This window comes from Gambusia affinis, linkage group LG06 (assembly GCF_019740435.1).
Source record: "Gambusia affinis linkage group LG06, SWU_Gaff_1.0, whole genome shotgun sequence".
Classification (NCBI taxonomy): Eukaryota; Metazoa; Chordata; class Actinopteri; order Cyprinodontiformes; family Poeciliidae; genus Gambusia; species Gambusia affinis.
Window position 1 is genome coordinate 698,026 of NC_057873.1, and position 18,669 is coordinate 716,694.

Genomic DNA, 18,669 nt, shown 5'->3' on the forward strand with positions numbered 1-18,669 from the left:
ATCAATTTGGAGACATGATTTAATTATTGAATATATACTTTCTTAGTTCTACTTTATTGTGCTACTTTCACTGTAATAGTTGAAGCATTTAGATTTAATTTAAAGGATACCGTTGAAGTTATTTTTTTAAAAACGCTCAACTGGCTGGAAAACATTAATTGGTGTAAATGAAATCCAAATTCACCTTTTGAGTCAATGGAGTTCTAGAAATGTTTAACTTACTGGGTATATGTACAACTTTTAGTTTATTTAATCACATTAAAGTTAATTTAATTATTCAATATATTTAAAAATATACTTTACGTGAGAAAGAAGAGCTCTGCATTTCAAATGTATCACAGAATAAACAGCTTGCAAAAAAATGTGCTACAAATTCAGCTTTATTGTGAAGAAAATGCCACTCGGAACATGGCGGCAACGAAACGTGTGGCAAAACTTAAAGTGGGCGGGACTTCCTGGTGTTCTATTCCGTGATTGGCGGGTCCAGCCTCTGACCCCAGTGCGCAGACTCGTGCTTCTCTCCGGTACAATGGCGGCAGTCGGAGCGCCGTCCTCCGTGTTTTCTCGGGTTTCTGTCCACGGAGCAGCAGCGGGAGAGTTAATAAAGCTGTAAGACAGAAACAGCAGCAGTTGGTGAACTCTGGAAAGAAGAGAAACGGTTTGAGGCTCAGCTGGAACTGCTCAGTAACTGTTAAAGGAAAGTTTGGAGAGAGAAAAGCTAGCAGAGATGTGGAGACAGCAGGTCAAACAGCGACTGGATGCAGCAGAGGAGCAGAGACACGAAATACTGGATGCTGCTTTCAGCCCCGAACATCGGCTGCACACATCAGGTTTGGAGATTTACCTTCTTCACCAGGGATGGGAGCTGCAGGCCGGGAGCTGCTTCAGTCAAAACAGCGGAGGTTAGCTCGCTGCTAAAATTAGCTCCGCTCACACGGTTTATTACGGTAAAAGTCAGACTGACTTGAAGTTAACGTCAGTATACGTTTGACCTTTTAATGAACCCGGAAGTAATGAGAGCGGAATGCATCTGGAAAAGATCAGTCATGACAGAAGTACAGCAGCATGCTTTATCAGCTTTATTTATTATTAACACACATGGAGACAGTTTCACTCGATGTTGTTTCTCAAAGTTTTATTAGAGAAACACAACAGGACAGAAAGTTTTAACTGTGACTGCTAGCATGTCCTGTTTTCTGAAGGTAGTTCAGGAAGGTCAGACCTTTGATGCTGGACGATATAAATGTATATCCCATTATGCAACAAACGTTTGTTTTTGCTGCTAATCAGTCGTTGAATCAATTAGAGGATATAAATTTAAACATTGCACTGACGGTTATTGTAATTGATGCTAATTACGTCCACAAGGAGCTTCAGGATGAATCTGTTTAATCCCAGCCTGTAAATCCTTTTGTTGCTGCTAATTCTCAGGCAACAAGAAAACATTTTATTGTTTCTAATTCAAAGTGATCAAAAAAAATCACGTTGTCTCAAGTTGGAGTTATGAAAAGCTTTAATATTTCAGTTTTTCTTGTTTCATGTCATTACTCTAACATGCAGTGTTAGCAGGAATGTATTTTCTTGAAGATGTCTAACATGCCAGTTTCTGACAGTTTTAGCTTCAGTAGGTTCAGATTCTGGTTCAGTTATTAGAGGAATTATTCTTCCTAGGGGGGATGTACAGTGGCTCTGTTGCCTTGCAGCAAGAAGGTCCTGGGTTCGATTCCCGGCCCGGGGTCTTTCTGCATGGAGTTTGCATGTTCTCCCTGTGCATGGTGGGTTCTCTCCGGGTTCTCCGGCTTCCTCCCACAGTCCAAAAACATGACTGTCAGGTTAATTGGTCTCTCTAAATTCTTCCTAGATATGTGTGTGAATGGTTGTGTGTCTCTGTGTCGCCCTGTGACAGACTGGTGACCTGTCCAGGGTGACCCCGCCTCTCGCTGGAAAGGCAGCAGCTCCTCTTGCTGGATGCACAGGGCGACAGTGGAAAGAAACAACTCCAGGACGTTCTAACAGAATCAGAACCAGGCTCAGTGGGAGTGAAGCATTGAATGATAGATTAATCTTAGAAAACATGTTGGGTTCATTTTTAATGGCTCCTGTTCTATTTCTGTATGTTTCCAGCATTGACTTGAGCAGATGTTTGTGGTTCCCTGCAGACGTTCGTCCCACTGCCGCGGTCAGAGAGGATTCCCCGGAGGAGCCCAGCTCTGACTGGGACCCAGAACCCGTCCGGATCAAGGAGGAGCAGGAGGAGCTCTGGGACAGTGTGGCGGGGGAGCAGCTGGACATGAATGAGGAGATGGAGAGCACCAGAAGAAGAGTCAAGAGTGAGGACGAAGATGAGGAAGAGGAGGAGAAGCCTCCTGTCTTACTGGGCACTCTCCCTAGCATCAGCTCAGTGAACCAGATGAAGTCAGAAAGCGATGAAAAGGATGGAGAAGGAGGAAGATCCAGAAGGATCTCAGATTCCAACACACATGGAGACACTTCCAGCTCTTCAGACACTGAGGTCAGTGAGGAAGAGGATGGTGATGATGAGAACCATTCTGACGCTCAACTCAAGCCCTTGTCAGACTCCGAGGCTGAAACCGAAGGGAGTGAAGACGACTGTGAGGAGAGCGGCTTTCGCAAGGCGAAGGGGAGAACTCCCAGCAGAGCTTGGAGCTGCGCCGAGTGCAGTAAACGGTTCGCCTCCAAGCGCTCCCTTCAGAGTCACATGGCAAGTCATTCACAACAAAGACCTGATGGGAAGGAGGAGAAATGTTTTAGTTGTGACATCTGTGGGAAAAGCTTCAAGAGAAAAAGTCACTTAAACCTTCACACAATAATCCACACAGGGGAGAAACCTTTTGGCTGCGACGTCTGTAAACAAAGATTTGGTCGAAAGTCTCACCTGAACAGACACATGACCATCCACTCTGGAGAGAAACCCTTCCAGTGTGAGAAATGTGGCAGAAAGTTTGCTAGTAAATGCCGCCTCAACTCACATCAGAGAGTTCACTCTGACGAGAAACCATTTGGCTGCGACATGTGCGAGCAAAGATTCAAGGACAAGTCGGCGGCGAACCGACACATGAAAGCCCACTCTGGAGAGGAACCAATCAGAGAAAAGCAGTTTGGCTGCAACCAGTGCACTAAAAGGTTCACCAGTAAAAGTTGCTTGAAATCACACCTGCGAATTCATAGCGGAGAAAAACCGTTTGTTTGTGATCTCTGTGGGCAGAAATTCTTCTACAAGGCGAATCTGAAAGCACACATTCGGATTCACACAGGGGAGAAACCCTACAGCTGTGACGTGTGTGGACAAGACTTCAGATCCAAGTCGCATCTAAACACCCACCAGAGAATCCACACCGGAGAAAAGCCGCTCAACTGTGACGTCTGTGGACAGAGATTCAGCCGCAAGTCGCATTTAACCAGACACATGAAGGTCCACACAGGAGAGAAACCCTTTGGCTGCGTTCAGTGCAGCAAGAGGTTCACCAACAAAACCGACCTAACCTTCCACCTGAGAATCCACACAGGGGAGAAACCGTATGCCTGTGATTTCTGCGGGAAGAGATTCATGGTCAAATCGGCTGCAAACAAACACATGAGAGTGCATTCGGGAGTGAAGCCATTTGGCTGCCATCTTTGTGGGCAAAGGTTCACAGCGAAGCCCAGTGTGAAGAAACACATGATCATCCATACGGGGGAGAAACCCTTCTGCTGCAACGTCTGCGGGTATAGATTCAACCTGAAGACCAGTTTAGACAGACACGTTAGGATCCACACCGGAGAAAAACCATTTGGTTGTGACATTTGTGGACGGCACTTTAACCGCAAGTCCACCTTAAATACACACATGAAGATCCACAGAGAAGAGAAAGTTGCCTAGAGAGGCAACTATGGAGAAAGTTTGAGTTCACGACTTACCTAACCAATACACTTTACAGGTTTGTTTTGAAATTGATGTGATTTGTGAACAGAAATGGTATTTCATTTATGGAATCTGTTTGTGGACCTTATAGTTATACCTTTAATGAAAGGTAGCTGATCATTTTAGTTGTTTCTCATGTTATCGAGTTGTTTATCTGGAAAAATGCAAACTGTTTTAGCTGTAATGTTTATGGGAGAGATCGGATCTGGTAGAGAAAACAAACCTAATAAACACTTATCCTAGAGAGCAGCTCCATCTGATCCACAGCCAGATTTGAAACGATGCAGTTCCTCCTTCTAACCACAAGTTGAATTAATGGTTAGACTGAACAGAAAACAGTCTGGCCACTTGGTGGATTGATTCAGTTAGCGAATAATTAGAGCATTTAAGTCCTTTGATCAAAAGAAGCTGCTTTGATCTTGACTGTTACGTGTCAGAAGGTCTAGTCAAAGGCCAGCCCCTGAAGGACTGGCTGCAGTATGTCGTTACTGCCACAGAGAGGCTGAAGTCTTTAGTACCAGTTCCTTTTGTCTGTAAATATTAGCTGTTATTAGAACCACTTCTGCATTTTAAGGTGCTGAACTGATATTTATTTGTAGTTTATATTTATTTTAATAACCAGGCGCTTCTGAAAGGAACATCAGCTGCTAATTAAAACCTTTCAGTTTTCAAATAATCAGAAGTTTGACTGAAAGCTCAGCAGATATGAACCGATTACCGGTTTTATCAATATTTATGTGACTCCAACCAGAATCATCCTTGTTTTCTGATCTTCTGTTGCCCACCTGTCCTGGTTCTGATCCAGTTCTGATCCAGTTGTGAACCAGCCCAGTGCTCCAGAGTTCGGCAGGAAGCCATGTTTGGTCTGAGCTGGTTACTCACGGTTAGCTCAGACTCATCATGCTGGATCCTCGTCCTTCTCCTGGTAACAGAACCTCAGATCAGTACCGGTTCTGGACTCAAAGTGGTACCGACTCATTTTGGCCGTTTGACTCATTTGGGCCCCAGCTTGGTGGAAAGACTCCTGGTCATGAAAGGACGCTCGGGTTTAACTTCCTGATGGAAACATAAACATCATTTTATTTCAGTGTCTTTAGGATAAAAATCTAAACTTTATGATTTTGTCTTCACATCTCTGTCACTTGTTCTCTGCTTGAGGCGGCCATGACGGGAGCCGGGTGTTCATGATGAAGCCCCGCCTCCCGGAGGCAGAACCTTCATCCTGTTTGGGTTTGAAAGTCTGCTAGCTTCTGGAAGGAACAGAAACAGACATGTTTGCTTTTCAATGGGAAGCAGAAAAACATTTCAGTCGAACCGGATCAGGCAGGTTGGGCTCAGGTTGTTGTCCAGCTTCTATCTGATTATTGTAAGGTGGTTCTGACATAACTGTTCTTTTATGTTTCATGTTTTTAAATGTTCTAACTAATAAACACATTTTACCACAAAACACTGCTTTCTAAGAAACTTTGATTATGACGGGAAAAAATCTGAACGATAATTGAAAATCTAAATTGAACCACTTTTTATCAAATTTGAACACAGTTCTGGAAGCCGGCCTCTGCATTCAACTTCAAGACCACAGCCGTAGAAATATTGCGAACATAAATCCAAGCAATAATCCACCGTATTTTCCAGACTATTGAATGCACCTTGCTGTAAGCCTCATCTGCAGAGTTTTTAACAAAAACCTGGAAATATACAAGCTGCCGCTCTCGCTTTTCCACAGCAGAGAGCAGCATCCTAATAAATCTATGAAGGACGCATCCCTCCGTCTCCGACACCGAACCGTGGGTCGGTTCACGTGGAGCTGCAGCAGCCATCGATGTGTCCTACCAGATCTACAGCTTCAACTTAAAAGCTGCATCATATGAACTTTGTGTTGTTTCCGTGACAAGGGGAATGAGTTTGAAAACATTTCTCTGTCGTTTTTAACAAGTACCATGAGCTTGTTCTAAATCAAAATCAGCACTTTCTTCTTTGATTTCTAATTTTGACTTCCAATGATTCACTTCCTCCTTCTTGCCAAGCTAACGCCGCCTAATGTTAGCGTGAAGCACTGGTTCTGATTTGGTCTCGGATTATTTAACGTTAAGTATTATACGGGGATAAAATGAAGCGTTTATTGGGATTCCTTGGTTTGTATCTGCAGCTTCAATTCACAGCAAATCTTCAATGACTTTGAAACAGAAACTGATTCAATTGAGTTCCAGAAATGAAACCACACCCCTGTTCCAACCCTGAAAGGAAGCGGGTCTGTCCGGTTCCGTCTGTCCCGTTCCGTCTGCCCGGTGCTGAGTCCAGCCAGGCGGAGTGGACCGATCTGCGCAGGGAAACATCCCGACTCCAGCAGAAGTCGAGGCAGAGTGGGGAAATATTCTGCTGCCTAACGAGTGAAGATGGACAGGAAGGACTGGAGATCCTGCTGGATTACTGGTGGTTCATTCTATTTATAGGACACAACTGGAATCTCTGCTTTAATAGATTTGATTATTGACTACTTTTTCAGTCATTTCAGATGTGAAAGGAAGACTGAAATGTCACTTGGCTGAAGATGAAGATGATTTTAGAGATAACCTTCATCTCCTCTCATTACTCCATGAACCAGGCATTTAAATCATCTGATCTACTGCAGCGATAAACCATCAATGGACCAAATCCTGCAGCTCCTACATCACACTGATATGATGCACATATTGCAATAACAATCTCATATATATTCTAATAGCCTAAAGTTTTGCTCCAGGCCATCTTGTCATATTTCCAAATCAGCCCCACTGATTATCAGGTGGTTGGAGCAGCTGGAGGTTTTATATTCTAGAAACCAGTTTTCCATCCCTGGCTGTGGTCTGGGCCCAGTATGAAGCTTCATTCTTCTTCTCTTCTGCCACAGTGAATCATGTCTGCAATCAGTCCTCAGGCCTTTCATAAATTTCCTTTCTGCTCTAATCGATCTAGTTTTGGTATTTCATAAATCACTGGATGTAATTATTCTCAGTTCAACCTTTGTTTAAGTTCCCTGTGTTGGCTGAAGAGTGAAGGATGCCGTCCCACAGCAGTGTGTGACCAGCAGGCAGTGGTTCTTCCATCCACAGCTCAGGCTCCTGTTGGTTAAATGAATTAAATATTAAATCTCTAATATCTATTTCATCCTCCAAATGACACCAAGCAGCAGAATCCAGTGAGTTCATGTTCTCCAGTCATAGAAACTTCCAGATCATTTAAAGGGAATAAACTGATTAACTATAGCAGCAAATAAATATTCAACCTAAGTGAACTATTTTTCTGTAACCTTTAATCTTTTCCGTGAACTTCAAACCTGGATTATTATGGGATAGAACTGAACGTGGAGGTGGACGAAGAGTTTCCCAAACCGTTTAAATTGTGATGACGTCACGTAAAGACGCCCTTTGGGCAAAGTTATGGCAAGCTATTTTACATGAAATGGTCTCCATCTAACGATCTATAATTACACTCTAGAAATCTAAAGTGAGATTTTATGAGAAAGAACCACAGTTTGACTAATTCATGCATTTACATTTTGACTAGCAATAAGAATGATTCAAGATATCTTCAAGGACATTTTGTCAGATCAAAATACCTTTCAGGACGCCTCAATGCTGGCTCTGGTTTTATCATTTGAAGGGGCAAACACCCAGAATTACAATACAAGATATATAGAATGTAATTACAGCTCATCTAAATGACATTTTTATATATGAGAATTAAGAACAAGACATAAACCCCTGTGCTGCTCTTGGGCTGTCCAAACAGTTGCCTGCAGATTTAGATTTCCTGCACAAAATTGTCAGTAAAAGTTCATCAGTAAATGAGGAGAAAGCAAACTTCATTAATGTGAAGACTTTTCAGAAATTTGCAGAGAATCTATTTATTTATTCTATTTATTCTCTTCTGATAAACATAATGCTGTCAACCCATCCTGAAATTTTTCTTGAAATTTCAAAATATCACATACATCTGGAAAGCTTTGACTAAGGAATAATTATTCAAGATATCATTAATATTGCAAGAGTGAAAATTGGAGTTATGAAAATGTAAAATGTTTTGGAAATATTTTATTTTGAAAGGCTCGCTGGATGGGGGAGAGGAGCCGAGTTTGGTGACAGCTGATGGAGTAGCAGAAAAGAAATGAAATGTTTGATACTGAGAAAGAGCTCAATTGTTTCTGTGGATTATTCTACAGAGGAGAATCCCAGGATCTGACCGGTCAGAATGTTCATTCAGGACAAATAGAGCTCTGTTAAAGATTTCATCCAGGTCTGCTTCAACATTTCTACAATTTAATTTGCATTAGTCAGATCTATATAACATCTAAAAATAAATGAAAAATAACTTTAATTGGAGGAATAACTAGTCATAGCAAAAGGTAAGATATCTCAAAGTTACTGTAATTACTTTACAGATAGTAAGTAGTTTATTGTAAACATCTTGAACTGAAGCCTCTCTGTAACTTCATGGCATATGGAAATAGAAAACTCTCACTGATATTCAGGACATGAACAGTCCACTAAGACATTTATGTTTAGCAACATTTTTGTTTCACTTTCTTAGATGTTTATTTATTTCTTTCCATTGTAAATGCTTGTCTTGGTTTCAGACCTTTGTAGCCCAATGAGATCTCAACATGTAATAACATAAATTAAACGTATTATTATTTATACTAGTCAGAATGTAATTAGAGAGATCTCAAATATGTATTTTCTCAGTCATGATATAATTAGAAGCGTCTCAATTTGCTAATATGTCGAGTCATTAACTAATTTAAGATATCTTGAACGTGTGACGGAAAAATTACAATAAGGTCACATCTGCTAGTCATGTTGTATGAAATGTTTATGAACTCTCAACAAAAGAACTATTTGGGTTTCATGTAGAAGGTTGGAAGTTGTTTTCTACAGCTGCATCAGAACCAGACTGTCTCTCCTCTTGTTGATTCTTTATCTTTGGTATAAAACTCTTGTGTTTCTCTGACTGACAACTTTTCATCCAGACCTGCTTCATCACTGATTGTCCTACAGTCTCTCTGTATTTTGCTCAATATATGAATAAACCTGACTGAGTGATTTTACCTAAACGGTGTTTGGAAATAGTTTTTTTCCACGACAAACGTAAGCGTGGGGAAACCAACTTTATGTTAAAACGGCCTGCCATACTCTTTGGGCACCTTACCATCAAGCATCATGGCCGCTTTTATTTCGCAATCGAAGGTCAGACAAACTTTCACTTCTGATTGGTTACATTTTTAAAGAACCCACCTGCTTTTTCAACCACGTGATCCCACGCTTTTGTTACTGCCTCTCGCGCCTGCCAGTCAAAGACGCTCCAGCCAATCAGGAGCTCTGTCCTCTGGCTTTACGTCACAGGTGCTCACCGGCAGCTAACGCTAGGATCCAAGATGTCCGCGATGTTCCCCATGTGTGTGAGAGCTAGTCGGAGCCTTCTGCGGTTCCAGAGCGGGACGTCAGCTGCTTCCAGCCCGCAGCAGCTGCTGGATATCATCCGGACTCTGTCCACGGAGAAGAACCCAGCCGGTACCGGCGGTGCGACGGGAGGGCTAGCCCAGGCTATCCTCCAGGAGAGGCTTCAGCAGAGTCAGGTGAGGGGCGCTCATTTTGCTCTACAGGCAGTAGCAGCTGCGGAGACAGCGCTGTTCACGGCTATCTCCGCCCGTCTGAGCTGCTCCTGTGATAATATTCAAAGCCACTCCTAGCTTCAGTCGGTCTGACATTTAGCTAAACGAGACAGCGCTAATCTTTGGATGTCTGAGCTCATGAGTTGCAGTTCAGGGATAATGAATCTGTCACCTCCCACTGCTGCTGTTAGCTTCCTGTTAGCTTGCTGCTAACCTGCTGCTAGCTGTGTTGTTGGACCGGTTCTGTGTTATCTCGCAGCCATGAAGCGGCTTCAGATTGTTGGAGATAAATATCCAAGGTCTGTTTGTTGTGAAGGTCAGAGGAGAAGACCCCGCCCTCCTCTTCCTCCTCATGGTCGTTTCAAACATGCCCCACATTAAACCAGGGGTCGGCGGTGATTGACACCGGCACCAGAGCAAGTCTTCATGGGTTTGGTGGTGGAGGAACCCACGCGGTTCTGCTGCAGCCCCGGGTCACCACGGAGGAGTCATGGAGCAGTTTGGTTGTCCTCCTCTGGACAGTCCTGGCTTTGTCCCCTTCTGCAGAACATCAGCTTCTGGTCAGGCTCTGTGGCCCGAGTTCTAGCAGTGGTACTTGTGCTGTTGTATCAATCTTCCAGGCTTGTCAGGTCTTCTGGTTCTGGTACTGGTTGTGGTTCTAGTTCTGGTTCTTCTCTGCATCCAGAAGCCAAACTTGGAGAAGCTTCTATGCACCACAAATCTGGAACAAACTTCCAGAAAACTGAAAAACAGCTGAAACACTGAATTCATTTAGATCCAGACTGAAAACCCTTATTGAGGTTAGAGCTGCTTTTGATTAGTAATAACTGGAACATTGATCAATATATTAGATGATTTTGATGAAGGTACTCATCAAAATGTAATGTTTGTTTCTGGTTTTTCAAATGTGACTGATGTTTTCAGACTTCCTTGTTGCGTATTAATAATCTAGACTGATTAGTTCTACTGGACTTGTTTATCTTGGTAAATGGTGTGCAGCCGTAGAGGACGCCACCGGCCCAGGCCCGGCTCTGGGGGCGTACGTATAAAACATGTCCGCCGTCTCCTGAAGCTCTGTACTACAGATGGAGGATGGAGGGTCCAGCAGCAGCTTAAGCTGTGAGACTGAATGTTTGGCTCAGAGTTGCTCAGTAGAACCAGTAGAACCAGTGGGACCAGTTGGACCAGTTGGACCCAACCTTCGTCTGACTGTTTTCCAGGGTCAGTCGCCACCAGAGGGCGATCCGGGCCAGAAGGATGGAGAGCAGACGGAGGACAGGAAGCAGAAGGAGAACTCGGCCTACGCCAAGAAGATGGTTCTGCGGCTGGCGGGGCTCATGGGAGTGGGCGGGGCCGTCAGCCTCGTCTACATCTTTGGTGAGCGAAGCGTGCAGACAGACGGTCCGGGTTCTGGACGGGTTCTGGACATAAAGCCTTCAGGCTGCGCATATGTTTAGGTTCTCTGATGATTCAGAATCTTCTGCTGATTCTGGAGCTGAACCCAGAAGGTTCTAGTTGGACCGGTTCTGTTCCCAATTAAAGATGCAAACAATTCATCAGCTCACCGTTAACTGTTGATTAATGTTGGGTTTAAAAGAGTTGCAGTCCACTAATGACCTCAGCTTCCTGTGGTGCAGTTTGGCCTCCGTCCAGCAGGGGGCGCTCATCCTCAAGCAGAGAAAGTTAATCCAGAATGAAAGATGGCAGAAGAGAAACGGTCCAATTAAAGTCCAGCTTTAATTGGACTTTCTGTGTTTCTGTTTAGAAATATAAAAACTTAACGAAATCCTAAACGTCTTCTTTTATTTCTATTCAGCAACTAAAGAGTTTTGTTATGTTTTATAAATATGTCTGTTCAATAATTGGAGGAAATCCCAGGTTTCATTTAGTCAGTCAGTATTTATCGCAGCTGAAGCAAAAATCATGTTAAAACTAAAAAATGTCATAAAGTTCAGGATTATGAAGAAAGTTTCTTAGTTCCAGAGAAAACTCAAGTTTTTAAGAATGAATCTTTAGTCGATCAATAAGATCAATTAACTGATCAATAACTTGCACCTTTAGTCCGATCCGACCCGTTTTCAGGTCTGACGTTCTGGTTCTGGTTCTGCTGCAGCTGATGGACTCAGCTTGTCTCAAAACCTGATTGTTTTCTCTGTTCATAAAAATCTTATCCTGCTCAGAACTGAAATGAAATATTTGACCTGATGAGGCGACAAGCTGGAGGCCCAGCAGGGGGCGCCACTCAGTCCGGCTCCAAGCCCAGCAGGGGGCGCCACTCAGTCCGGCTCCAAGCCCAGCAGGGGGCGCCACTCAGTCCGGTTCGGTGGAACTGGTTCCTTAAATATTTTATTTCCATGTTTGGGTTTTCTTTCATTCATCCAGTGAAAACAGAACATTGATGACAGAAATAGCAGTTTGTGTAACAAACAGAACCGGGACTAAAATCCTCACAATCGATCACTTAACGACCAGATCGATCATTTCCGACGGTTTGATAATAGATTTATAGTTTTTCTCCTCCGTCCAGCCTGGAGAAACGCTTCAGTTTGCTGTTTTGGTCTCAACCAGCAGAAACTTTTATTTGTTGAAATCGTCTCGATGTGTTAAATGTTCCATTAAAGGTTATTGATTTGGAAAATGGTTTTTTCATTTTGGCACTTTAAGAAAACAACAAAACAATCACTTCTGGGCTCACCAGAACCAGAACCGGACCGCTGCTCTGACGTCCAAAGTTAAAGTTCCATCTGGATCTCAGGGTCTGGAGGAAGCGTGGACAGAACCAGAACCAGAACCGGGCTTTTGCAGGTCCAGAGGGAAGTTTTCTCAGTCAGTGACGATCTGAGCCACATGCTGGTTCTGGTTCTGGTCCACTGGGTTTTCAACCAGCGGAGCCATCTAACAGAATATTCTAGAACTCTTCAGGTTCTGCTGGTTGGAGATACTGGTTTGATTCTCCAGCAGAACCTGGTTCCGACCCAGACCGAGTCAGCAGAACCAGCAGAAATCTCCCAGAACTTTAGTTTCTCCTCGTCACCTCCACAGTTGTGATCAGATCCCATCTGTCCAACCAGAACCAGAACCAGAACCACTCCGTGATGGCCTGGACCTCCGGTTCTGTTGGGACCCAAATAAAGGAACGTTCTGTCATTTCTCCTCTTTAGGGACAAATTCAGAGGACGAGCAAGGAAACAGGGTGAGCTCACACACACACACACACACACACAGACACACACAGACATACAGACACACACACAGACATACACACACACACAGACACACACACACACACACACACACAAACAGACACACACACACACACACACACACACCCACAAACAGACACACACACACACACACACACATACAGACAAACAGACACACACACAGAAAGACAAACAGACACACACACAGACAAACAGACACACACACACACACACACACACACACACACACACACACACACAGACATACAGACACACACACAGACATACACACACACACAGACACACACACACACACACACACACACACACACACACACACACACACGCACAGACACACACACACACACACACACAGACACACACACAGACATACAGACACACACACAGACATACACACACACACAGACACACACACACACACACACACAGACATACACACACACACAGACACACAGGCACAGACACACACACACACAGACACACAGGCACAGACACACACACACACACACACAGACATACAGACACACACACACAGACATACACACACACACACACACACACAGACACACACACACACACACAGACACACACACACACACAGACACACACACAGACACACACACACACAGACAGACATACAGACACACACACAGACATACAGACACACAGGCACAGACACACACACAGACACACACACACAGACATACAGACACACACACAGACATACAGACACACACACAGACATACACACACACAGACACACACACACACACACACACAGACACACACACAGACACACACACACACAGACAGACATACAGACACACACACAGACATACAGACACACACACAGACATACACACACACACACAGACACACACACACAGACACACACACACACACACAGACATACAGACACACACACAGACATACACACACAGACACACACACACAGCTGCAGTAGTTGGAAGGAAGATCTGCAGTTCTTCATTTCTCTTCATGTTGTGATTATTAGTTTTAACAGAAATGTATTTTTATGAAATGATGTGAAATATGGCAGGAAACTTACTGAGTCGTTCACTTGGGCTCAAACAGAACCTGAACCCTCCATGGGGTTAAAGGTCACCAGGTCATATATCTAGTTCATCTGCAGTTCTTTGTTTGGCCACCAGGTGGAGCCCTACACTGCAGCAGGCTGTAGTGAAAACCTGAAATGTTCCAGTTTCCACTGATTCAGATCCGACTGCACTGATGAAACGATTCATTGATTAACGATTCATTGATTAACGATTCATTGATTAACGATTAGCCTCTTCTGCTGTTTGTCCTGCAGATTCCTGATGAGTTCGATAAAGGTGAGTCTATTTGGTGTTTTCCTGATGAGTCAGATGAACGGAACCAGAACTAGACATGACTGGGTTTAGTCCGACTGGTTCTGGCTGTTTAGAACCTTTTTAACCTCAAACTGAACATGTAAAGTACGTCAGGTTTCGTCTGGAGACGGACGAGATGGGTCCAAGTGAACTGGACCCCAGCAGAACCAGAACCCAGAAGTATTCGTATGCCTGAAACGTTCCTGAAACGCTGCGACTCCTTCAAGTTTTTAACTGTAACTCTGAAAAGTGGAGCATGGATTTTTTATTGAGTCAGAACTCCACCGGGTCGGACTGCAGAACCACCTTCTGGTGTTTGTCTGTTCTGCGGCTCAGTCGGACTGGATGGAGATTCTAGTCTGGACTTTGACTAGGCCACTTTAAGCCAGCAACATGCTGGGATCCAAACCATCCCATATATCTCTGTCTGCCTGTTCAGCCTGGTTCTGTCCATGGTTCTGGTCGTTCTGTGAGTCTGGAACCAGGACCGCTGACCTGAAGAAGCATGCCACACCTTTCAGATTTGAAGGCTCAGGCTTTCAATCCATTTCCATGACGACAGCTCTACTGAAACTTTGGCAGGAAGGGGAAAGTTGAGTGGAAGGAAAAAGTGTGGCGTCAAATGCAATGAACTCGAGGAGGAAGAGTTCTTCAGGATCAGCGCTCCGCTCCTGGTGTGTGTGTGTGTGTGTGTGTGTGTGTGTGTGTGTGTTTCTCCTCTTTAGGCTCTACTTTGCATTGATGAGCCCAAGGCCTCATGGGAAATGTAGTCTCTGATGATCCTCAGAGATCTGATGGACCGGATCCTCCAGGTTCTGCTCCTGCACCGGTCCAATGTTACACCATCCTGTGTTGGTCATCAGAACCGCATCCAGGTTCTGAAAGGTAGCGGGTCCCATTAAAGCTCCGGTTCCGACGCGGTAAAAGAACCGTCAGGGGTTCTGATGGAGAACCCAGAGAACCTTCCAGAGGTCCGATCTGCTGGAGCTGCTCGGATCGCACCTGGTGATGAAGGGGGAGCGGTTCTGCTTCTTCTGCTCCGTCTTCATAATTGGACCTGAACCGGTCTTTCAGAACCCGGTGCTGCTGCTGAGGCTCAGACTAAAGCAGCAGCTTGAAGAACTCTGGTGTCGGTTCTGGTGGTTCTGGTTTCCTTAAAGCTCACTCATCGGATCAGATTCTCGTCACCACCAACCCGACCCGGTACCGACGGGGTTCTGGTGCTGCATATTCCTACTAGAAAACACAGAAAGCCTAGAAGAACCGAACCAGGCCCAGCAGAACCTGTGGCAGGTTTGGGTTCTGATGGGTGTTCTATTCTGTTCCAGATCCGCCCGTCGTCCAGCAGCTCAGGAGAACCTACAAGTACTTCAAGGACTACCGACAGGTGAGCAGAACCGCCAGCCGGGTCGCCCCTCCGACCCACACATCTTCTGGAACCAGGAGCGGCAGAAATGGCTCCAGACCTGGTTCCTCCGGTCTGGAGCAGAACCAGGTTCATGAGGTTCTGCAGGTCCTACATGGTTCTGGAAGGTTCTGCAGCTTTGCCGTCTGTCCTCCAGATGATCATCGAACCGACGAGTCCGAAGCTGCTTCCCGACCCGCTGAAGGAGCCGTACTACCAGCCGCCGTACACGCTGGTTCTGGAGCTGACCGACGTTCTGCTGCACCCGGAGTGGTCGGTGGGTCGCCGTCTCTCTATGACCTTTGACCTGTGCTGAGGCTTGCGTCGGAGACTCCGATCTCCCCCCGGTTCTGCTGTGAGCCGGGCCGGTCAGAACCTGTGACCCGATTGTTGTGCTCTGTGTCCAGCTGTCCACTGGGTGGCGCTTCAAGAAGCGGCCCGGCATCGACTTCCTGTTCCAGCAGCTGGCGCCGCTCTACGAGATCGTCATCTTCACGGCCGAGACGGGCATGGTGAGCAACCCGAACCCAACGGGTCACACGGTGCGGTCCTGCGGGAACGGGTCAGAACCGGCTCTGTTTATGTTCTGACAGACGGCGTACCCTCTGATCGACAGCATCGACCCGCAGGGCTTCGTCATGTACCGCCTCTTCAGGGACGCCACGCGCTACATGGAGGGGCACCACGTCAAGGTCAGCTTCTGGCTCCGGGTTTTTGACCGGGTCCGGTCCGGGTCTTTGTCTGGAAGTTTCTGGTAAACCCTTGATGGGTTTGTCGGTTCTGTTGGTGTAAAAAAATAATTAATATGTTATTATTTGTTTGTTAAAATTTTGAGGTGTTTTCTGATGAGGGAATTTTTAAATGGTTTATTTCCAGTCAGAAAGTTGTACCAGTTTCTCAGTGGGGCCCCCTGTGGGGCCCCCTGTGCGGCCCCCTGTGCGGCCCCCTGTGCGGCCCCCTGTGGGGCCCCCTGTGGGGCCCCCTGTGGGGCCCCCTGTGCGGCCCCCTGTGGGGCCCGGCATCCTGCATGTTTCGGTTCTCCCTGGTTTAACGCAGCTGGATCCGGTGGTGACTCATTACAGGAAGTACAACATGCTGGCTGTGAGCCTCCAGGCCTCCAGGGGGCAGCGCTGGGTTCAAACCGCGACACAATTAAAGGAAGAGCAGAACGGCAGGCGACCGGGTGGGTTTCAGATTCAGCCGGCCGGTTCTGACCCGTCTGTCTTGCAGGACGTGTCGTGCCTGAACCGGGCCAGCAGTAAGGTGATCGTGGTGGACTGTAAGCGCGAGGCGTTCCAGCTGCAGCCCTTCAACGGCCTGGCGCTCAGGAAGTGGGACGGAAACTCCGACGACCGGACCCTCTACGACCTCGCCAACTTTCTGAAGGGTGAGCGGTTCTGGATCCGGCCCGAGGCGGCCCTGGTTCTGGACCCCTCCTGGAGTCGGAACTTAATTAATTTTAGTTCAAAATGATCAGAAATGTAAAACCAAGAAACTGTGTGAATTGTGGGAATAAATAAATTGTAAAATCAGGATTTAAAAAAGTTTTAATGAGGAGGAAGCGGCTCGGCCCGTTTGGTTCTCTCAACAGAATCACTCAAAGTTCTGATGATGATGAATAACAGCACAAGCTCAACATTTATTCAGAAAATTATTTCCCTCATTTATGATTTTCTGTCAATAATCAGAACATTAAAGGTAAATAAACCAAAGTTCTGAAACTGAACATCCGGACCGTTTGACCCGAACCAGAACCGAACAAGAACTGGATCCAGATTTAATTCCTTCTGTTTCCAATTACTCAGATTTAATCATCTGTGTTTCCGGTCCTGGTCCCGGTCCTGACCCGGTCCCGGTTCCGACCCGGTCCAAGACCGGACCCGGACCCGGTCCCAGTTCCGACCCGGTCCCGGTCCTGACCCGGTGTGTTTCCGTCCCTGCAGCCATCGCTCTGAGCGGCGTGGACGACGTGCGCGGCGTTCTGGAGAACTACGCCCTGGAGGACGACCCCATCGAGGCCTTCAAACGGCGCCAGGCCCAGCTGGCCCAGGTGGGACGGTTCTGGTTCTGATCCGGTTCTGTTGTAGTTCTGGTTCTGACCCGGTGTCGCCCCCGGCAGGAGGAGCAGCAGCGCCTGGCGGACCTCTCCCAGCAGAAGAAGTCGGCTCTCTCTCTGGGCTCCATCACGACCCGGTTCTGGCGGTCCAAGCAGCAATGAGGCCCGCAGAACCTCCCAGCCACACCGCTCCACCCGGAGGGCGGGTTCTGGAAGTGGAGCTCTGGCTCCGGCCCCATTCCTCTCTGTGTGTCCTGATTGGACCCAGGTGAGTTTGGACCTGCTGGAGGTCGGCGGCAGAACCAGAACCGGCTCTGGTTCCCTCCTCCGCCCTGGACCGGACCTGGTATCGGCTTCCCCCCCCCGTCCTGAAGGGGGCGCAGTAACTCTGACAGTACAGAATAAATCACAGATGTTTAGATGTGAGCAGCGGTTCTGGTGGACGTTGGACCGGACCGGAACCGCTGGAGGAGCTGCTGCTGCGGTTCTGTTGGCCTCATGAAGCTCTGAACACAACAAACATGTGCTGTGATGTGTGAGCCCGGCAGGCCCGGTTCTGGGCTGGAACCGGACCTTCAGAACATCAGACCAATAAAAAGTTTAAGAATAAACTCAGCCTTCTTCCTTCCACTCAACCTTCTCTGCGTCTGCTGGCCCGTCCACTCAGCTGGATCAGAACCAGAACCTTTTATTGGTGTGATGTAATATTCTGATATTTACTGGAATAAATGGGATTTTCAACCAGAACATTGATTATTAATTATTGATTGATTCTTCCATGAGTCATCAGAACATTTCTGAACATGTGGCAGAGGTGGCGTCATGCTGTGGGCTCCCGTTGGTTCTGTTGGACACCTGATGGAGTTCTGGTCCAAATCCGAGTCGGAACCATTCATGATGGTTAAACTAAAAATGAAACTTTTTAGTTTTGGATCAGAATTTTATCAGAACTTTTGTTTCCAGATTTTCTGCTTGAATGTAAACATTTTTCACTGTTCAAGTCGGTTCTGTTGGGTCAGAACCTGGAACATTTACTTAG

The 18,669-nt window shown here is 46.1% G+C and overlaps 2 protein-coding genes across 5 annotated transcripts; both read left to right on the top strand.

Moving 5' to 3' along the window:
• Window positions 1-433: 433 nt before the first annotated feature.
• On the top strand, window positions 434-5,364 carry LOC122832715 (zinc finger protein OZF-like). Of its 4 annotated transcripts, XM_044119743.1 has the most exons (3): window positions 434-830; window positions 1,907-2,033; window positions 2,160-5,364. In XM_044119743.1, the coding sequence occupies exons 1-3, from the start codon at window positions 759-761 to the stop codon at window positions 3,878-3,880; spliced, it is 1,920 nt and encodes a 639-aa protein (XP_043975678.1). In that variant the 5' UTR covers window positions 434-758; the 3' UTR covers window positions 3,881-5,364. The 4 variants fall into 4 exon arrangements, with proteins under 4 accessions (XP_043975678.1, XP_043975679.1, XP_043975681.1 ...); XM_044119744.1 differs by lacking the exon at window positions 1,907-2,033 and having other exon boundaries at window positions 439-830; XM_044119746.1 differs by lacking the exon at window positions 434-830 and having other exon boundaries at window positions 1,936-2,076.
• A 3,882-nt stretch (window positions 5,365-9,246) lies between these two features.
• timm50 (translocase of inner mitochondrial membrane 50 homolog (S. cerevisiae)) lies at window positions 9,247-18,377 on the top strand. The gene is made up of 11 exons (XM_044119773.1): window positions 9,247-9,536; window positions 10,793-10,949; window positions 12,734-12,765; window positions 14,130-14,151; window positions 15,498-15,556; window positions 15,732-15,851; window positions 15,982-16,086; window positions 16,168-16,266; window positions 16,805-16,961; window positions 17,518-17,624; window positions 17,694-18,377. Exons 1-11 carry the CDS (start codon window positions 9,336-9,338, stop codon window positions 17,790-17,792), a joined length of 1,158 nt encoding a protein of 385 aa, XP_043975708.1. The 5' UTR covers window positions 9,247-9,335; the 3' UTR covers window positions 17,793-18,377.
• Window positions 18,378-18,669: the final 292 nt, after the last annotated feature.

What these genes read in the sequence shown, in the direction of transcription:
- LOC122832715 (XM_044119743.1), top strand. Translation starts at nt 759, where the DNA reads ATGCAGCAGAGGAGCAGAGACACGAAATACTGGATGCTGCTTTCAGCC. An exon ending in ACATCGGCTGCACACATCAG is followed by an intron (nt 831 to 1,906) that starts GTTTGGAGATTT and finishes GCCCTGTGACAG; the next exon opens with ACTGGTGACCTGTCCAGGGT. An exon ending in CAGAATCAGAACCAGGCTCA is followed by an intron (nt 2,034 to 2,159) that starts GTGGGAGTGAAG and finishes GGTTCCCTGCAG; the next exon opens with ACGTTCGTCCCACTGCCGCG.
- timm50 (XM_044119773.1), top strand. Translation starts at nt 9,336, where the DNA reads ATGTCCGCGATGTTCCCCATGTGTGTGAGAGCTAGTCGGAGCCTTCTG. An exon ending in AGGACGAGCAAGGAAACAGG is followed by an intron (nt 12,766 to 14,129) that starts GTGAGCTCACAC and finishes TTTGTCCTGCAG; the next exon opens with ATTCCTGATGAGTTCGATAA. An exon ending in TGGAGGGGCACCACGTCAAG is followed by an intron (nt 16,267 to 16,804) that starts GTCAGCTTCTGG and finishes TCTGTCTTGCAG; the next exon opens with GACGTGTCGTGCCTGAACCG.